Source organism: Elephas maximus, chromosome 12 (genome assembly GCF_024166365.1).
Source record: "Elephas maximus indicus isolate mEleMax1 chromosome 12, mEleMax1 primary haplotype, whole genome shotgun sequence".
NCBI classification, from domain to species: domain Eukaryota; kingdom Metazoa; phylum Chordata; class Mammalia; order Proboscidea; family Elephantidae; genus Elephas; species Elephas maximus.
Window position 1 is genome coordinate 43,180,744 of NC_064830.1, and position 22,057 is coordinate 43,202,800.

Genomic DNA, 22,057 nt, shown 5'->3' on the forward strand with positions numbered 1-22,057 from the left:
TCCTCATCTCTTGCCCTACAATCCTCCTGCCTTCTTCCCAGGCCCTTATCCGCCTGGGGAAGTCAGCCTTCTCTTCACTTTTTTGTAGCATTTCCAGGTGTGTGAAATACTGCTGCTCTCTACTTCTGATCTTTTGAAGTCCATGCCAAATACACCATTCTCATCAGTTCATCACAGCTATTGTCACCTTCTCCCAGGCCTAGCTCTGACTACTCAGTGGTCTTAGCACCTGGGGCATGATCTTCTCTCAGCTTCTTCCTTGGCAATTCCAGTGTTCTTGCTGACAAATTCCTTGCCCTCGAGACTCCAGAGGCTTCCATTTCTTACCCACACTGTCCGCCACCGGCAAGCAGTGCTCTACACCTCATCATCCAACATGCTTCCCCTTTCCGATCACAACTTCCTCTCCTGCATCTCCTTCTCAGTGTCTTCCTACCTTTCCTTCGTTCTTTAAATGTTTACTTTTTTTTTTTTACCTCACTTAGTCTACTAGTTCTGCTCATACTAAAACATGGGCTTGGAGTTGGAGATACCTGGGTTAAAACAAGGCTTTTCCACTTATTTCTGTACAAGTTACTTAACACTTCAGAGCCGTGTCTATAATTCTTCCATTACGGGGCTGTGAAATTAAATGGGAGGGGTGTGTTATGTGCTTAGCATTCAGTACAGAGAGTCGGTGCTGGCTCCTTCTCAGCTGTATCTTGGCCTCCTTGGGGTGACTACTCCACTTCTCTATACTGACAAAGGACTGTCTATCACATCACATCTATTTCCTTCGACTGGTTAATTTATTGATGCCTTACTATGTGCTTGGCACTGTGGATGTAACAGGAACCAAAGAGACAAAAACTCCTCTCTCATGGAGCTTACATTTCAGGGGAACCGAGCAACAGATGTACTAATATATGAAAAAAATAGTTAACTCTCAAATGTCCAAAAAGAAATTTGTTATCTGTTCAGTAGAACGTAGAAGCATGGAGATTAAGAGCATGGAGTCTAGAGTCAGAAAGACCCCAGTTCAAATCTAACCTCTGGCACTTGATAAGCTACATGATCGAAATCACTCTGAGGTTATTTTCTCATCAGTAAATGGGAATATTATTATATATCTTACAGGGTTGATAAAGAATAAATGAGATTATATATGAAAATCATTTAGCATAGTGCTTAGCACATAACAAGTTATTAGACAGGCTTTATATATAATAAAATTAGGAAGGCATTGCCATCCTTTGCAATCTTCCTTTCTTGCTTTTATTCTTCCGTGAAGCCATGAAACCACAAAGCCATTTGGCTATTCTAGCCCACAATAATCTCTTCCTTTTCAGAAACCCTTATTGAATTCATAATCACTCATCCAAAGTCTGACGATTAACTTTTTTTGCCAGTTAGTTGTACTTCTTATTTATTTTGCATAGTTTAGCCTTGCTTTCCTAACTAGATGAAAAATTTCTGGAGGCAAGGGGTGGGTTTTGTGCTTTATTTGTATCCACTTTCTATATCCCAACCATCTATCATAGTATTGGAAACCCTGGTGGCGTAGTGGTTAAGTGCTACGGCTGCTAACCAAAGGGTCGGCAGTTTGAATCCGCCAGGCACTCCTTGGCAACTCTATGAGGCAGTTCTGTTCCATCCTATAGGGTCGCTACGACGGCACTGGGTTTTTTATCACAGTATTAGAAAATCAGGAAGCTTTTGTCAATGAGCTGACATGATCACCTCCAGGGTAAAACTTGACTTTCAGTTAGGAAAAGTAGGTAGGAGGAGCTTTGGGGGTCTGAAAGCTTTGGGGAAAGGTGGCAGAGGGAAGGAAAGCAGACACAACAGGAGAGGGTGACTTCATTCATGGGCTATAGCTTTGGCTCCCCATTCAAACTAGGGTCCTGTTGAGCTGCCTTTACCTCTGTCTTTCCCATTCTGCATCTTCTCTTCTTCTTCCTCTGCACCTTCCTCTGCTGTGAAAACAAGTCCAAGGAGGCCAGTGACCCTTCGGCATAGTCAAACATAGGAGGAGGGTGAAGGGAGTCATTTATGAGGCTTGTGATGAAACCCTAGCTGAAGGCTTATGATTGCAGGCCTCCCAGGGTGCCTAAACTCACCTAGTCTGCACTGTATGTAATCCAAGCCCCAGCATTGTTTAACAGGAGCTGCCCATAAGCCCCAAGCCTCTAAGAGACAGAGCAGTCTGATGGCACCCTGCTGCTGGCTCTGCCGCTGGCTCCCTGGGTAACCAGGGAAGGGAGGGTACCTGCCTCTTCTCTACGCCTATTTTCCCTAAGATGACAACAACCTCTGTGGATACATCTGATGTCCTGCATTCAGGTTCCAGAAAACAACCATCAGTGCAGAGTGGGGGGTACCTAGACTAACACTGACTTCTGTCAGGTTTTAGCTGACAAAAACCATAAAGTGACTCAACAGTACAATGTGGCTGTGTACAAAAAAAGCTAACGAACTCTCAGATTGCTCCCACAGGGTTCTGCTCAAGGAAGCCACAGATTTGCTGTGTGTGTGTTTGCAGAGAGAAAATCCCCCGTGATATAGAGAAGCATGCTAGCCCTGGGTGCTTGCTTTGAAGTGGGGCCTTGGAAAACTGGGCCACATCCTGGTGTGGTCAACCAGAATGGCAACATGTCTGAAAATCATGTCACATTAGGAAGGTTGAAGGAATTGGGTATAGTTAACCTAAAGAAGATGACTTAAGAGCAATGTTATCTGTCATCAAATATCTGAAAGGCTAGCATGAAGACGTGGGATTGAACTGATTCTGGACAGCCTGAGAGGGTGGAACAAGGGTCAGCTGGTTACAGAAAGACAGATTTTTGGCTCCCCAATAAGGAAGAACTTTCCAATGATTTGAGCTGGTCACGAATGAGCTCACTGGAAATATTTAAACAGAGGACTTTTATACTAGGCGGCAAGCTGGATTGAATGGCTATGAGTTGAAATCGACTCAATGGCAGTGGGTTTGCTTTGTTAAGGTCATTTCCAATTCTAGGGTTCTATAATTTGTGGATAATTTGTGAAAATTCAAAAAAGGTCAGGAGATCAAGCTATATGTATATAATATCTACACTGTGTAAATATATATAAAGATAATCTGAATATCTAATCTCATCCTAACAAAAACCTATAAAATCACTATCGAGGAGACAGTAAAAATGTGTTGGTGTTGGACAAGGCTCTTGCACTTATTTGGCACCCCTGAGTGTAGAGGGAGTGCATTTCCTCATTTTATAAGACCACTGTGCCACTTGTGGACTTAGTCCACACCTACTCTAGGCCTCAGGGCTGGGGCAGTCATGCATCAGTGAGAGGGGCCCCAGGGACTGCAGATTTGGTACCTTGTTCTGTGTGGGATGAGGACAGTGTGGTGGTAAGAGCATTGGCTTAATGCCCTCAAGACCTAAGTTCTAGGACTAGCTTTGCCCATCTGAGCTACAAGACTTTAGCTAATCAATTCTCTGATATCACTCACTACATTTCTAAAGTAAGGGGACTGGACAATGTGATCTCTAAGGTGCCTTCCAAATTACATTACATAACTTTGTTAAAACCACCCTTTCCACGTATCATAAACTTTTAATTTTTGTGAAGCTATTTGGTCTCTATGTGTTTTACGTTTAGTGACCTCTCATCCCAGGGTGATCAGCTCATGAGCCACTTGTTTTGCATAAAACCTAGTAAGTGGCCACCAGGCACAAGTGTGGTGAATTTCCATGGCTTGGAATTCCCTAAGAAGCACCTTCTAAAGGTGAGATTTCTGGCATCTGTGGGGAGATATACTAGGGACAGGACCTTTTAATCGCCTATGATGTCATCTCCAAAGGCCATCATCACCTCTTTGGTTTATATGTGTGTATATGCAGGAAGGACTGCTTCTGGTGGGGACCAAAAACCTGTCCCAGAATGCGGAGAACGCCATGTACAGCTCCAAGAGAATCAGCATCTTATCCTAATGGTGTTCCTAAAAGCACCCCGGGCCACACGCTGATCTTCTTCTAAATAAAAATAGGCAGATTTGAGAACGAAGCTTTGGACCAGACCTTGGTTTGGTCCTATGACAACATGAAGACGTATGCTTTCTTTACTAAGGTCTGAAGAAATACTCAGGGTTTGCTTCCCCTAAGAGTATGGATTGATGACCCAATGTATGTGTTTGAATAAGTACACGTGTTTCAATAATCCATAGAAAACTGCTTTATATTTTTACTTAATAACCCTAAACTACTTCAGTGTATTTAAAAAGCACTATATTAGGTGAACAGAAACAAAAGAGGGCAGTTTGTATGAGTGACCTACGGCGCTGAGGAAGGGCAGTTCGTACGAGTGACCTACAGCACTGAGGAAGGGCAGTTTGTATGAGTGACCTACAGCACTGAGGAAGGGGGGCCATTTGTTTCATGTATGACACAGAAACCCTACCACTGTAAAAACCTTAACGAATATGCAGCAGCTATGTAACTGGAGGAGTCATGGGGATTCTTGGAGACATGATGAAACGTGAATTGCCTTTTATTTTCTTTCTCTCTCCTGGGTCTTATATAAGGAGAAAGCACGTCATGAGGTAAAGGTCTCTGGGAAATCACTGACGTAGCTAAGTGAAGGAGAGACTGAAAAAGAAGCTGTACATCAGACTCAACATGAAGGAGGGAAGGAAGCAGGAGACTTAGGTCATGAACTTTGAGTGAAATCAGAGCCTGGTCATGGACAAAGGAAGGAATAGAGTTTCAAAACCAAATCACATAGAAGAGAGTAGAAAGACAGCTGGCAGAAAGTCCAGAAGCTTTTGTGGCCAATTCGGTTCCAGATATCCAGGAAAGCTTCAGGATGAGACGGTTGGTCAGGCCTAGGAAAGAGCAACTGTGGACAGAGCACGGAAGACAAATTAAGCAAGGAAGGGCCTAACTGTACTTAAAGATCTGAATTTCTTTAAATTCTCAACTGTGTTTGCAATACAGTACATATTCTTAAGATAAACCTAAATGTGTAATTATCTCTATATTTTCATGTGTGGGAGAGAGGCTCTCTGAGTGAAGACATCCAGTGTTCCTAGAAGGCAAAAGATTGAATGGCAAAATGAGGTTGGCAAAAGGTGGTAGTGTGTGGACGAGATTAAGCTTTACCAGCACTAGGAGGAAGAGAGGAGCGTGTGGGTGTGAAAGGGGATAACGTGAGGCTGGGTGGGATCTCTGTGTTTCACCTGAATGCAGTTCCTTCACCAGGGATGACATGGTGTTGGTGATAGAGTCAGCAGCCACCAGCAGGTCATTGCGGAGGTTTCTCCTCGTACCTGAGGAGAGGCAGAGCAGATGGCAATGCCAGGGTGGGTGGGTTTGCAGAGGAGACAGCTGAGTAAAAGCCTCAGTTCTGCCAGGCCCCTGGACACAGCTGCTGAATACCTAAGAGAGATGGGGCCATGGCCGCTCTACCTGCTTCTAGGCCATCAGGAGCATGAGGTACCCAAGTCCCCTATTCTCCCTCTCTCTGTCTTCTCTACCTGAAGAGCGGGATTCTGTCATTTCCGTGCTTCTTAGCCACCGTACAATAAGAAAAGTTGGGCTCCATAACAAGCACCACGCCAAGGTATTTCTCAGCCTTAGGCAGGACTGTATGCTGTAATACCACCACCTCCCACCTCCTTGTCTCCAGGCCCAGCAAGACTTTGTTCTTAACTACTTTCCACTCAACTACTTAATATTGCTGGTCACCAGCATCTCAGGTGACTGTAGCAATGCCATGTTTAATGTGCCTTCAGCAAGGTCCTATTTAGAGTACCACTTTTCTTTCTTTTGCTTGCTCCAAAGGCCTTCTAGGCCAGGCACATGACATTGAGAATTATCCCACCCAATTCCTCTGGAGGAGGCAAAGCCAACAGGACACAGCATTTTCCACCATCTGGAAAAAAGAGCACAGGACCCCAGGAGGCCTGTTTTTCACACACATACGTAGCCTGCAGACCTTTCATTTAAGACCAGCCCATCTAATGAGAAGGGGCCAGCACTTGGCTTATTTACACCGTATATGAAAATCTAATCATTTAAACCTAAGAGCACAAAAGAAAAGAAGCTGGAAAGATCTCTCCAGGAATCTCGTCCATGTTTCCAAATCCCTTCAGCTCCCCATTATACTCTGTTGCAGAAACTCACCTTGTGCAAAAGCCTCTTGCACGTCTCCCCCAACCCCGCTCAGGGAGTCCTGGGGGCAGTGGGTGGGGGTGGAGCCAGCGGATGTGGAGCGGACAGGCATGGGCATTGGGCGGCTGCCTCCATGAGTGGGCGATGTGTGTGGTGATCCTGTGGCCTGAGCCTGGGAGAATCAAAGAGATAAAACATGTTATCTCAAGGTGTCTTCCCTCTTTGAAGGAGGGGAAGTCCTTTTTCTCAGTTAATTTGGGCTAGCCAACAGAGCTTCTCAGGGGTACCCAGCACTGCATGGTCACATCTGAAAGGAAAGAACCAGGCTGTCTCCAGGACTGGAGAGAGAGAAGAAAAGGAAAACAGGGGGAGGGGGAGAGGAAAAAGGAAGGGGAAAGAAGGAACAGAGGAGGACAGAATACCAAAAGAATAGACTAAAAATGGGAGCGTAAGGAAAAAACAGCACAGAGAAGGGAAGGGTTTTCAGGTAGACAGACTGAGCAGAGCAGCTAGGCTGTGGGTCTAAGAGAACTTGGCGGGGGCGGGGGGGTCACCCAGTTAGGAAATAATACACATGCATCTTTCATTTGTGTTTGCAATACTCATGTACAGTATCTCCTGTGATCCTCATAATAACCTAAGAGTAAAAAGTGCATATATTTTAATATTCGCTTTGTTGAAGAAAAATAAGGATGCAAAGAGTATGAGCTTTGTGTCAAGTTGCACAGCTTGTCATGGGAGACCTTGGAATAACAGCTTCGTACTTCAAAGGCAGTGTGGCTCAGTACTCTGCACTACTGCTGCTGCCATACCCCACAGAATATGCTCCTGAGTATTGAGTATGCACGTCAGGATCTCAGCTGCAGGCTGCTTCTCAGGAGCCTGGCTTGTCAGGCTTGCCTCAGTGCACCTGTCACACACACATGATGAGGACTTCCATGTTGAGGATGGACACGTGTTAAGTTGAAACTAAACTTTTCTTGGGAAGGCCCCATACAGCTTAAGAGGAAGCTTGGAGCAATAGGACAAAATAATAAAAAAAGAAAACTCCAGTCAAAGAGAGCGCCTGTTCTCACTGAGATCCGTGCTTTGCTGCCCTTCAAAGTAATAACAGGGCTTCAAACCAGTTCTTCCCAGGTCAGGAAGCGAAACTGGAACAGACCTGAATTTTTTAAAGTTAGGGTGAACCAGAGTGATAACCAGAATGGGAAAAATTACAGGTTGAAGCCCTGCTAGAAACCTAATCTCCCTCTTAGAAAACAAGGCTAGCATATGTGCTGCATAGCAACCAAATCTCTTGCCCCTCAGATTTTGAGCGGAGTTGAAAACAGTGGTGCCCTGGTCAAAGATGGTGGCTGACTGTGCTGCTATGAATGTGTACTGCTCCCCATAGTCCTGCCAATAATTCAATCTCATGCATCAGGCTCCTGAAAGGGCTCACTATGCCTCTTCCCAGTCTCCCATTCCAGGGCTTGGACCCATAATTTTTCCCACTCCAGTTATTGTACCAGATTATCTAAATTGTAAAAACTTGGGTCTGTTCTGGTTTCGTTTTGTTGGCCCTGAATGAACCGGTTTGAAGCCCTGATTAGAAATGGACTGTGGCACATACATTGGGGTTTTCTGTGGGAGTAAAGTGGGGAAAATACAAGCCAAAGCGTAAGAATGAGTTCAAATGAAGATAAGTAACTTTCTGGGGACACAGCTCTGAAAGGCCTGTGCAAAGAGAATCTGCCCCGAAAGGGCTGTATGCACAGGTCTCACCTGGTCATTAAGAGCATCCCCAGTGCTTCAACCAGAATATGAGCTGAACTAAAGAGAAACGGCCTGGCCTTTAGAGCAGTGGCTTGACTTTGAATCTTATGTATGTTTTTTTTTAACTTGAGAAATGTAAAAAATAAAACTAAAAAAGCATAACTTAATAAACTTCCTTAGACTGATAACTGTTAACATCTATCAAATTTATTTTAACCTAAAAATATTGTTATTTGGAAATGGATAGTGGTGATTATTATACAGCATGGTGAATGTAATATCACTGAATTGTACATGTAAAAATGTTTGAAATGGCAAATCTTTCGCCACAATTAAAAAAAAAATGTATGTATAGCTGAGAAACCTGACCCCTTTGAGAACCAATTCTTCCCAATTTCATCTCTTCCTCTTACCTGTCAAAGGCAACCATTGTCAAAGATTTTGGTGTAGAACTATTTACATATGTGCACATATGTACCTATGAATAATATGACATTTCATAATTTTAAATTCTGCAAATACAGTATCATATCACTTTACAATTTGCTTTTTATCACTTAGCATAGTTTCTGAAATGCTTCCATGATACAAATAAATAAGAACTTGAATCCTTATCTCACACCATATACACAAATTAACTTTAAGTGGATCATACTAAAATGTAAAACTTCTCAAATAAAATAGGAGAAAATCTTTGTGATCTTGTGCAAAGAATTCTTAGATACGACACCAAAAACATGATGCAAAAAACAAAAAAATGAACTGGCATTCACCAAAATTAAAAACTTCTGCTCTTCAAAAGGTAACATTAAACACTATATGCAAAAATTAACTCAAAATGGATCAAAGACCTAAATGTATAATTATTAGAGGTATAACTATTAAACTCTTAGAAGAAAAACCCAGTGCCGTCAAGTCAATTCCGACTCATAAACATAGGTGTAATTCTTCATGATCTTGAATTAGACAATGGTTTTTTAGATATGATATAAAAAAGAAAAAGCTACAAAAGAAATAGATAAATTGTGATTCAAAGAATATCATCAAGAAAGTAAAAAGAAAACCTACAGAATGGCGGAAAATTTTTGTACATCATGAATCAGACTGCTGCTGTTGTTGCACTGAGTCGGCTCCTACTCATAGCGACCTTACGTACAACGGAACGAAACACTGTCTGGTCCTGCGCCATCCTCACAATCGCTGATATGTCTGAACTCACTGTAATAGCCACAGTGCCAATCTATCTCATTGAGGGTCTTCCTCTTTTTTGTTGACCCTCTACTTTACCAAGCATGACGTCCTTCTCCAGCAATTGGTCCCTTCTGATGACGTGTCCAAAGTAAGCAAGACGAAGTCTCATCATCCTCACTTGTAAGGAGCTGTACTTCTTCCAAAACTGATTTGTTTATTCTTCTGGCAGTTGATGGTGTATTCAATATTCTTCACCAACACTACAATTTGAATGTGTTAATTCTTCTTCAATCTTCCTTTTTTATTGTCCAGCTTTCTCATGTGTATGAGATGACTGAAAATACCATGGCTTGGGTCAGATGCACCTTAGTTATCAAAACTGACATCTTTGCTTTTTAAGATTTTAAAGAGGTCTTTTGTCATAGATTTGCCTAAAACAATACGCAGTTTGATTTCCTGACTACTGGTTCCACAGGCGTTGATTGTTGATCTAAGTAGAATAAAATCTTTGCTAACTTCAGTTTCTTCACTGTTTATCATGATGTTGTTTATTGGTCTAGTTGTGAGGATTTTCATTTTCTTCACATTTGGGTGTAATCCGTGCCGAAGGCTACTGTTTTTTTACCTTCACCTATAAGTGCTTCAAGTCATCTTCATTTTCAGCAAGCAAGGTTGTATCATTTGCATATTGCAGGGTGTTAGTCTTCCTCCAATCCTGATACTGTGTTCTTCATATAGTCCAGTTTCTTGAATTATTTGCTCAACATATAAAGAAGTAGGATAAAAGGATACAACCCTGCCGTACAATTTTTCCAATTTTAAACCACATGTATCTGACAAGAGACTTGTATCTGGAATACAGAAAGAAGACTTATAACTTAATAATAAAAAGACAAATAACCCACTTAAAAAATGGGCAAAAGATCCATAGACTTTTTTCCAAAGAAGATATACAAATGGCAAATAAGCACATGAAAAGATGCTCAGCATCATTACCTATCAGGGAAATGCAAACCAAAACCACAGTAAAATACCATTTCACACCTACTATGATGGTTAAAATAAAAAAGACAGATAACAGTGTGTGCAAGTATGTAGAGAATCTGGAATGCTCATACACTGCTGGTGGAAATGTCAACAGTGTAGCTGCTTTGGAAAACAGTCTGGCAGCTCCTCAAAAGGAACTCTTTAAACAGAGTTACTATATGACCTAGAAATTCCACTCCTAGATACCACATAACCAAGAGAAGTGAAAACATTATGTCTGCACAAAAACTTGTACATGGATAAATATAATGTGGTATATCCATACAACAGAATATTCTTCGGCAATAAAAAGAAATGAAGCACTGGTACATGCTATAACATGAATGAACTTTGAAAACATTATGCTAAGTGAAAGAAGACACAAAAAGCCACATATTATATGGCTCCATTTATATGAAATGTCCAAAATAAGCAAATCTATAGAGACAGAGAATAGATTAATGATTGCCTAGGCCTGGGAGGGGGGTTGGTGAGCAGTGAGTGCTAGTGGGTATTGGGTTTCTTTCTGGGGTGATGAAAATGTTCTAAAATTGATTGTGGTGGTGGTTGCACAACTCTATGAATATATTAAAAACCACTGAATTATATGTTTTAAATGGGTGAGTTGTATTTCAATAAAGCTGTTACTAAAAAAACACACCACTAAGAAAATAAAAAGATGAGTCAGAGACTGGGAGAAAATATTTGCAAATTATATCTTACAAAGAATTTGTGTCCAGAAAGTATAAAGAACTCTTATGCCTAAATAATAAAACAACCCTATTTAAAAAAAAAAAAAAATTTGAATAGGTATTTCACCAAAGAAGATATGCAAATAGGTTAATAACTACCTGAAAAAATTCTCAACATCAGTAGTTACTATAGAGAAATGGAAATTAAAAACACAATGAGATACCGCTTCACACCCACTGAAATAAAATAGCTATAATCAAAAATACTGACAAAGACGTGGAAAAACTGAAACCCTTTTATGTTTGCTGATGGCTGTAAAATGGCACAACTACTTTGAAAAACAGTTCGGCAGTTTCTTAAAACACTGAACATAAAATTACCATAAAAATTTCACTCCTGAGTATCTACCTAAGAGAAATGAAAACATAAGTCTACCTGAAACTTCTACATAATGTTCATAGCAATATTTTAATAGCCAAAAAGTAGAAATAATCCAAAAGTCCATCAACTGATGAATGGATCAACAAAATGAGGTATACACATGCAACGGAATATTATTCAGCCATCAAAAGGAATGACCTGATGAATGCTACAATACAGATAAACGTCAAAAACATCACGCTAAGTGGAAAGATGGCAGACACAAGACTACATATTATATGATTCCTTCTATATTAAATTTCCAGGAAAGAGAGGGAAAGGGGAGACAGAAAGTTACCTGGGACTAAGGAAGGAGTGGAGGTTGACTGCAAATGGGTATGTGGGAACTTTTTTGGGCGATGGAAATGTAGAACTAAAATGTGGTGATGGCTGTACAACTCCACACACTAAAAATCCTTGAATTGTACACTGAAAACCAGTGACTTTTTTTTTTAATAATTTTTATTGTACTTTAAGTGAAAGTTTACAAATCAAGTCAGTCTCTCATATATAAATTTATATACACCTTACCAAAACACACACAAAAAAACTACATACTCCCAATTACTCTCCCCCTAATGAGACAGTCCACTTCCTCCTTCTGGTCTCTATTTTCATGACCATTTTGCCAGCTTCTAATCCCTTCTACCCTCCCATCTCCCCTCCAGACAGGAGATGCAACATAGTCTCAAGTGTCCACCCGATACAAGTAGCTCACTCCTCATCAGCATCTCTCTCCAACCCATTGTCCGGTCCCTTCCATGTCTGACGAGTTGGCTTTGGGAATGGTTCCTGTCCTGGGCCTACAGAAGGTTTGGGGACCATGACCACTGGGGTCCTTCTAGTCTCAGTCAGACCATTAAGTCTGGTCTTTTTATGAGAATTTGGGGTCTGGATCCCACTGTTCCCCTGCTCCCTCAGGGGTTCTCTGTTGTGTTCCCTGCCAGGGCAGTCATAGGTTGTGGCCAGGCACCATCTAATTCTTCAGGTCTCAGGATGATGTAGCCTCTAGTTCATGGAAGCCCTTTCTGTCTCTTGGGCTCGTAATTACCTTGTGTCCTTGGTATTCTTCATTCTCCTTTGATCCAGGTGGGTTGAGACAGAACTAGTGACTTTTATGGTATGCAAGTTACATCTATATAAAGTGATTTAAAAATGCTATAATGAACATTTAAATTCTAGAATGTCACCTTGTGCGTATGTATAAGGGTTTCTCCATGATATAAACCTAGAAATGGAACAGCTTATGGAACCTCTTAAATTGTTTCTTTTGTAATGTTTCAGTAATATATGTTCATTAAAAAAAAAAAAAATCAAACAGTGTCAATGTATACAATGTATACAACTAGATGGCAATGGGTTTTTTTTTTTTTTTTTAGGGTATATATCTTTTCTTCCCAGCTAGTTTATTCTCATGAATCCTGTTGTGGCTAGATAACATTATCACATATTAACCATTGTATTTTTGGGATCTACCCCACTTTTACCCTGTAATCACTATCACCCTCTGCTTTTGGGCCATATTTATGGGGGAGGGGCAAATAATAAGGCATAAAATTAATAACTTTTAAAATTTAAAAATGTTCCTTCAGGTGTAAGATAAAGAGATTTAGAAAGTGCACACAAGCATCCAGGCCAAGACTCTGAGCTCCAATTCAGATGTGATAAGGAAGCTGGGGGAGCGAGGTGAGAGAATCTACAATGTAGGCAAGAAAGTCCCCACACAGTGGCTGGACTCAGAGGAAGAAAAGCTCAACAAACCAGCAGCTTGAGATACCGGAGACCACAGAAATGGTGGGTAGTGGCAAAGCCCTGGGCCTTCCCTGGGCCTCTGAGGACTAAGGAGTGCAGAATAAAGGTGATTACATGGGTGGCTTGGGCACCCAGCAGCCAATGAGAAGCAGTCAACGGTTTTCCCATGGGATGACGGGTACAGAGGTAACTGTGAGAGGTGGTAAGCCTAAAGTGGTCTCTTAGTCTGGGAAAGGTCTATAGCTTTGGCGGGATTACATGCGGACCTTGGCAGCTGGGGCCTGTGAATTCAGATGCCTCAATGAAGGAGTGGGGAGAGCTGCCTGAGAACCAGGCCTGCCTATAACCAAAGGTCTTGATGGGACAACCACCTGATGTCCAGGCCTCAGCACAAACTGAGGTGGAGATGTAGATGCTCCTTCCCCACTGACACCACAGTCCCACAGTAGAAGTCCCCAGAGCTAGCACCAGTCTCAGAGAGCAGGACAAGGAATAAGAATCTCTGAAGTGAGTGGCTTCAGAGTTTGCCTGGAAATGCGTAGACTAAGGGTTTAGCTCAGACACAGTGGGAACTTGAGGTGAAAAATTAAGTCTAGTTAAAGAAAAAAAATATTTTTGCCTCTCTGAAATTCAAGCTCACTTCACTGAATGGCAGTTATTTCTTGTCCCATCAGAGGGCCAATCCAGCATTAAGTTCATAGTAAGTACTTGATAAATCTCCCTCGGTGTGACTGGGCCACACTGCTGCTTGAGAAATAAATGTTGGAGCTGCAAGATTCAAGATGAGCAAACAGGCTGCTTTTTAAGAACATGAAACTAAATCTTTGCAAATATTTTCATATGAAAATGATGATGGGAGGTGAGACAAGAGGGGTAGACAGCCACATGTGGCTAAAACTCCAAGATCAGGTCCACCATTAGCTTGAAAACAATCAGACCCTCTTCCTGGGATCACTGCCCAGCACATGCCTCTCTGAGGAAGATGAAAACCAGACTCCAGAAATCATCTGTTCCCAGCAGAGGAAGGAGAAAATCAAGACTCCTGGGAAGACACTGTTTCGCCCCTGAATTTCACAGTCCAGCCAGCCCTCTGCTTTAGGATTATACTGGGTGGAAACAAGGCTGGAACAGAGCTGTCAGGGGGGCCCTATGTGAATTCTGGTTCCTACAGAGCAATACCAGTACATGGCATACTGGGGTAGGTCGGTCAATTTCAAAGGTCCTGGGAGAGAAACAAGTTATAGGCAACCCAATATGAACATACTTTAGTCAGGTCAGAGGCTGAGGGTATACTGGATAATCTGTCCCTGTCAGGGATTACAAATTTGAAAAGAGGCTTTGATTCTGTAGGAAGGTGCTGTGCAGTTGGGAGAGAGACAGATGCCAGCCGTATCTAGAATCGGAATCTTTGATGTGGTGAAAAAATGCAAAATTTTTCACTACAGATGATCTGGTAAGCAAGGTAAGCATTGTGCTTACTTTGCCTATTGAATAATTCCCTTCTGCAATCCCCTTCCCCTGAATGTAGGCTGGTCCTGATGACGTGCTGCTAATGAATCAGATAAACGGGATGTCACTTCCGAGATTAGTTTAGGCTATGAAAGACTGTGACTTCGGTCTTGTTTGCACACCCTCTTAGTTATCCGGTGCTGCTATAACAGAAATTCCACAAGTGGATGGCTTATATAAACAGAAACTTATTTTCTCACAGTTTAGGGGGCTAGAAGTCTGAATTCAGGGTGCCGGCTCTAGGAGAAGGCTTTCTCTCTCTGTCAGCTCTGGAGGAAGGTCCTTGTCTCTTTTGAGTTTCTGCTCCTTGGAGATCTCCATGTGGCTTGGCATCTATCTTCCCCATCTCTGCTCTGCTCACTTGTTTAATCTCTTTTAAATCTTAAAAGACATTGACTCAAGATATACCCTAAAGTAATTCAGCCTCATTAACACAGAAAGTCAACCCACTCCCAAATGGGATTATAACTACAGGCACAGAGGTTAGGATTTACAACACGTATCTTTTGGGGGACACAATTCAATCCATAATATTCCACCCTTTCGTCCCCTAAAATGCATGTCCTTGCCACACGCAAAACACATTCACCCCATCATATCACCCCAAAAGTCTTATATCAACTCCAAGTTCAAAATCTCATCTTCTGAATCATCTAAATCAAATACGGGTGAGACTTTAAGTGTATTCCATTTGGGGGCAAAATTCCTCTTCATCTGTAAACCTGTACAATCTAGAACACAAGTTATCTGTTTCCAAAGCACAATGACGGAACAGGCACAAGGAAGACATTTCCTCACAAATGGGAGAAACTGGAAGGAAAGAAGGGATAACAGGCACTAAGCAAGTCCAAAATGCAGCAAATTACATAAGCTCTTAAGGCTTGAAAATAATCCTCTCTTCTCTGAGACCATCTGGGCAATGGCCCTACCCTCCAGACTCTGGATGTTGGCCATGACCTATGGATTCTGGGTAGAGGCCCCTGGCCCTAGGCTTCAGCTCCACCTCCCGGGGGCGGCAACTCTGCTCCCTTGGCTTTGCGTGGCCCTTATTCTCTTAGTTCATCTGAATGACAGCCCCACCTCCTTTTGCCCTTCAGGAACAGTAGCTCTACCCCCTCATCTTTGGGCAGTGGTCACATGGCCCTGGCATACCTCAATGGCAGCCCCACACTCTGGAACCGTGTTTGGGAAGAGCTGACTCTTTGAAACCTAGGAGGCTGCGGCCCCACCCTTTGAGATCCAAAAGGCCCTGCTTCCCATGTGCCTTCCAGCAGTTCTGCTGATCTGCAAGCTGCTCCAGGGATGGTTCTTTTCTTTTCATGGAGGACAACAGATGTGGCTCCTTTGGCCTGTTGCCTGCCTGTAGAACTCCAAGAGGCAGACAGCATTCTTTCCTTTCTTTCTTTGTCCCCTTCAGTCTAAGATGATGGTTTTTCTGCTATGGTAGTTGGTTATATCCATCAGTCACAGGCTTAATCTCTTTAGCAAAAGATTGTGTAGCCACATCCTTGGTGAACATTCTAGGATATGCACCCTTAGTCTGTACAACAGAATTTTCCAAATCTCTAAGTTCTGTTTTCATTTTGCACACTTCATTTTTAAGGCCATTCCTTTCCTCTTCCATTTTACTATAAATGGCAGGGAGAAACCATGCGCCCCCTTTAAGATCTTGCTTAGAAATCCCCTCAGCCAGATATCCAAGTACATCACTTACAAGTTCTACCTTCTATCAAACATTTGAACATAACTCAGGTAAGTTCTTTGCCACCGCATAAAAAAATCACTCTTGCTTCACTGTCCCATCATGTGTTCATCATTTTCTTTTAAAGCCTCACCAGAACCACATTTAACATCCACATTTCTAGCAACATTCTGTTGCTGCCACCATATATATTCTCTGAGATGATAGAGGCTTTCTCTATGGCCCTCCTTACTTCCTTCCGAGCTCTCACCTGAATTGCCTTTGATGTCCATAATTCTACCAACAGTCTTTTCAAGGCAATCTAGGCTTTTATTATTAAAAAATTAGGCACCGTAAAAACTCTTCCAGCCTCTACCCATTACCCAATTCTAAAACTACTTCCACACTGTAGGTATGTGTTAGAGCAGCACCCCACTCTCAGTACTAATCTCTGTCTTAGTTATCTAGAGCCGCTGTAACAGAAATACAAGTAGATGGCGTATATAAACAGAAACTTATTTTCTCACCATTTACAAGGCTAGAAGTCTGAAATCAAAGCACTAGCTCAAGGGGAAGGTTTTCTGTCTCTGTTAGCTCTGAAGGAAGGTCCTTGTCTCTTCTGAGTTTCTGCTCCTGGGCGATCTTTGTGTGTCTTGGAACCTATCTTCCCCATCTCTGCCCTGCTCACTTGTTTAATCTCTTTTAAATCTCAAAAGACATTGACTCAGGATACACCCAACACTAATTCTGCCTCATTAACACGACAAAGACAACCCCTTCCCAAATGGGATTATAACCACAGGCACACAGGTTAGGATTTATAACACATATATTTGGGGGACGTAATTCAATCCACAACACCCTCTTTCACTCTTTTCTGCTTGCTTGCTCTGATGAAGCCAGTGGCCATCTTGTGAGTGGCCCAGTGAGGAGGACTCATGGCAAGGAACTGAGAGTGGCCTCCTGCCAACAGCTGGCACTGAACTGAGCTCCTCAGTCCAACAGTGCACAGGGAACTGAGTCCTGCCACCACCCATGTGACTGAGCTTGGGAACAGCCTTCCCCAGTCAAGCCTTGAGATGACTGCAATTGTGGATGACACTTTGATTGCAGCCTTGTAAGAGTCTAAGCTGGAAAACCCAGCACTTCGATTCTCCACCCACAGAAGCTGTGAGGTAATAAATATTTGTTCTTTTAAGTCTCTAAACTTTGGGGTAATTTGCTATGCAGCAATAGGTAATTCATATACTACGGCTGATGTTTCTCTTTACACGTTATTAGATCAATCCCAAGTGCAGTGTATTTGATAAACAATGAAAATGTGGAGGGTGGTTGGGATATGAGAGACCAGGCCCAGAGGGCCTCATTGACAGGCCAAAGGTAAGACCCTAGGAAAGAGGCCATGGATGAGAAGAGAGGCAGGGATATAATCAAGAAAAAATATCCCTGGAGGCGGGGCCAAGATGGCACAGTGGCCAGATGCTTCTGGTGAACCCTCTTACAACACAGACCCAAAAAAACAAGTGAAACAATTACATTTCATCAAAGGCAAAGTTAGAAAATGGACTGAGCCGCAGGGGGAGGGAAAGAAGTGGAGAGGAGATGCTGGACCTGAATCGCTCGGATCCCTCAGACACCATTCCTGGGAGCGGCTGCAGTAGGCTGGTGGTAGCATTTGGCCGCAGTTTCCTCAGGGAGAAGCAGCGAGCCACACAGCCTACTCACACCTCCAGAACCAGAGAAGTACTTGGCAAAAGCTAAGTACTTCTGTATATTTTACTGTACCCCCAACCCCCAAGCCAGCTTCAGTGGCTGTTGATTTCCCTGGGCCTGAGATAGGTCCTGTAGTGTGCCCTGAGCCATTCTCCTGGCCTTGGAGAATGAATAAATTCATAACTGGGGAACAGATAATCTGCCAGCTCCACTAACCTTAGGAGCTTAGGAAAGAAGTGGCTCCTGTCCAGGCATAAACAGTCCACTGATTTTGAATATGTTTCCCCACTGCATGGACCTGTGTGGGCCTATTTCAGGAGAACAGGCCCTTGTTGGCAGGCTGCAACTGTTTCAGCTGTGTGGTGAAGAGATGGGTGTTTGATGTTTGACATTGCTATGCCTGTTAAACAGGGTTCTCACCTACCCACATCAGTGGTCACCCAGCTACCCATGACAGGGGTCAAAAGATAACTGGTACCTCCCAGTCCTTATAACCAAAAGCGTTGGGTGCCCAAGGTCCATCTGTAGAACCCACCCACCTGTGCGCTCTAGGGAACAGGGATGCGCTTTCCTCACAGACACTCAGGGGACGGTTGTCAGCCCCCTGCCTTGTTCAGAGTGTGACCCCCTGCTGCAAGAGATACTGGTACCTAAACCAACCACCCCTGCCTTTCTAAGACTGTAGGACACAGCCTGTACCACACACTTGATGACCAACTACCTGGACACCTGAGCTGAATCCATACAAGAAAAATGAATGAACTCCTAGGCTCATATACCTGATAACAGCTCTAGTCATCTGGAGATAGGATGCTAGAGTTTCAAAGTGAACATAATCAAGGTAGCTCACTCAAGCAACCTATTTGGACATAGCAAAACAAAACAAAGCAAGAAACTAGGATATAGTAAGCAAACATAAAATACACTGATACAATAACTTACAGATGGGTCGGAGACAACAGTCAATATCAAATCACAAAAAGAAGCAGACCATGATCACTTCAGCAAGTTCTCAAAACAAAGAATCAAGGGATCTTCTGGATGAAGGTGCGTTCCTGGAATTACCAGATGCAGAATACAAAAGATTAGTATACACAACTCATCAAGACATCAGGAATGAGATCAGGAAATATGCAGAACAAGCCAAGGAACACACAAATAAAGCAGCTGAAGAAATTAAAAGGGTTATTCAAGAACATAATGAAAAATTTAATAAGCTGCAAGAATCCATAGAGAGACAGCAATCAGAAACTCAGAAGATTAATAGACAACTCAATAGAAAGTCAGAGGAGCAGAAATGAGCAAGTGGAAGGCAAAATTGGTGAGACTGAAGATAAAGCACTTGGCACCAATATATTTGAAGAAAAATCAGATAAAAGAATTAAAAAAAAAAAAGATGAAATCCTAAGCATCATGTGGGACTCTATCAAGAGAAATAACCTACAAGTGATTGGAGTACCAGAACAGGGAGGGATGACAGAAAATAGAGAGAATTGTTGAAGATTTGTTGGCAGAAAAACTTCCCTGATATCATGAAAGATGAGAAGCTATCTATTCAAGATGCTCATTGAACTCCACATAAGGCAGATCTTAAAAGAAAGTCACCAAGACATAATCAAACTTGCCAAAACCGAATATAAAGAGAGAATTTTTAGAGCAGCTAGGGAAAAACGAAAAGTCACCTACAAAGGAGAGTCAATAAAAATAAGCTCAGACTACTCGGCAGAAACCATGCAGGTAAGAAGGCAGTGGGATGACTTATATAAAGCATTAAAGGAAAAAAAACTGCCAGCCAAGAATCATATATCCAGCAAAACTGTCTCTCAAATATGAAGGTGAAATTAGGACATTTCCAGATAAACAGAATTTTAGGGAAGTCGTAAAAACCAAACCAAAACTACAAGAGATACTAAAGGATGTTCTCTGGTTAGAAAATCAATAATATCAGATATCAACCCAAAACTAGAACACCGGACAGAGCAATCAGATGTCAGCCCAGATAGGGAAATCACGAAAATAAATCAAGATTAAAAAAATGCTCAAAACAGGGAAAGAGCGATGTTATTATGTAAAAGAAGACAACATTAAAACAATAAAGAGGGACTAATATAGTTATACAAATTTTTGTATGAGAGACTGACTTGATCTGTAAACTTTCACTTAAAGCACAATAAAAATTAATTAAAAAAAAAGAAATGTAGTCATAGATCTTTCATACAGAGAGGAAGACAAGGGGATATAAAGAAATAAAATTTAGGTTTAAACTTAGTAAAATCGGGGTAAATATTAAGGAAACTACAAACGAAATTAACAAACCTACTCATCAAAATAAAATACAAGAAAAAAATAGAGACTCATTAGAAAGAAAATCAACTACAACGAATAAGAGGAAAAGACAATATATAAACTACTCAACACAAAAAATTAAGTGGGAAAAAGAAACTGTTGACAACACACACAAAAAGACATTAAAATCACAGGACTAAATTCATAAAAAGAAAAAAAATTTCTTATCCATAATTACCTGGAATGTAAATGGACTAAATGCATCAATAAAGAGACAGAGAGTGGCAGAATAGATAAAAAACACCATCTGTCTATATGCTGCCTATAAGAGACACACCTTAGACTTAGAGACACAAACAAACTAAAACTCAAAGGATGTGAAAAAATATACCAAGCCACACAATCAAAAAAGAGCAGGAGTGGCAATATTAATTTCTGACAAAATAGACAAAGTTAAATCGACCACAAAGGAGAAGGAAGGACACTATATAATGATTAAAGGGACAACATACCAGGAGGATATAACCATATTAAATGTTTATGCACCCAATGACAGGGCTGCAAGATACATGAAACAAACTCTATCAGCATTGAAAAGTGAGATAGACGGCGCCACAATTATAGTAGGAGACTTCAACACACCACTTTTGGTGAAGGACAGGACATCCAGAAGGAAGCTCAATAAAGACACGGAAGATCTTAATGCCACCATCAACCAACTTGACCTCATAGACATACACAGAACACTCCACCCAACAGCAGCCAAGTATACTTTCTTTCCTAGTGCACACAGGACATTCTCTAGAATAGTCCACATATTAGGTCATAAATCAAGCCTTAGCAGACCAAAACACTGAAATATTACAAAGCATCTTCGACCATAAGGCCATAAAAGTAGAAATCAATAACAGAAAAAGCAGGGAAAAGACATCAAACACTTGGAAACTGAACAATAGCCTGCTCAAAAATGACTGGGTTATACAAGACATCAAGGATGGAATAAAGAAATTCACAGAATCCAATGGGAATGAAAACATTTCCTATCAGAGCCTCTGGGATACAGCGAAAGCAGTGCTCAGAAGTCAATTTTTATCAAGAAATGCACACATACAAAAAGACAAAAGGGCCAAAATCAAAGAATTTCCCTACAACTTGAACAAACAGAGAGCAACAAAAGAAACCCTCAAGCACCAGAAGAAAGCAAGTAATAAAAATTAGAGCAGAATTAAATGAAATAGAAAACAGAAAAACAATTGAGAATTAACAAGTCCAAAATCTGGTTCTTTGAAAAAATTAACAAAATTGGCCAAACTGACAAAAGAAAAACAGGAGAGCAAGCAAATAACCCAAATAAGAAATGAGATGGGCAATATTACAACAGACGCAGCTAAAATTAAAAGAATCGTATCAGATTACTAGGAAAAACTGTACTCTAACGAATTTGAAAACCTAGAAGAAATGGATGAATTTCGAGAAACACACTACCTACCTAAACTAACACAGAGGTAGAACAACTAAATAAACCCATAACAAAAGAAAAGATTGAAAAGGTAATCAAAAAACTTCCAAGAGAAAAAGCCCTGACCTGGATGGCTTCACTGCAGAATTCTACCAAACTTTCAGAGAAGAGTTAATACCACTACTACCAAAGGTATTTCAGAGCATAGAAAAGGATGCAATACTCCCAAACTCATTCTATGAAGCCAGCATATCCCTGATACCAAAATCAGGTAAGGACACCGCAAAAAAAAAAAAAAAAACAGACCTATATTCCTCATGAACTTAGATATAAAAAATCCTCAACAAAATTCTAGCCAATAGAATTCAACAACATTTCAAAAAAATAATTCACCGTGACCAAGTGGGATTCATACCAGGTATGCAGGGATGGTTC

At 41.5% G+C, this 22,057-nt stretch overlaps 1 protein-coding gene across 14 annotated transcripts in view; it reads right to left on the bottom strand.

Moving 5' to 3' along the window:
* The window catches only part of DTNB (dystrobrevin beta), a 422,608-nt gene that overhangs the window by 4,380 nt on the left and 396,171 nt on the right, over positions 1–22,057 (bottom strand). For 9 of the 14 annotated variants that reach the window (XM_049903708.1, XM_049903702.1, XM_049903705.1 and 6 more), the window contains 3 exons: positions 6,150–6,309; positions 5,204–5,293; positions 1,902–1,955 (listed from right to left, as the gene is read on the bottom strand). In XM_049903708.1, coding sequence (XP_049759665.1) covers positions 1,902–1,955; positions 5,204–5,293; positions 6,150–6,309 — 304 coding nt within the window. Of the gene's footprint in view, positions 1–1,901; positions 1,956–5,203; positions 5,294–6,149; positions 6,310–11,330; positions 18,933–22,057 lie in introns of those variants that run through there. The other 5 variants (XM_049903706.1, XM_049903707.1, XM_049903703.1 and 2 more) reach the window with 3 other exon arrangements.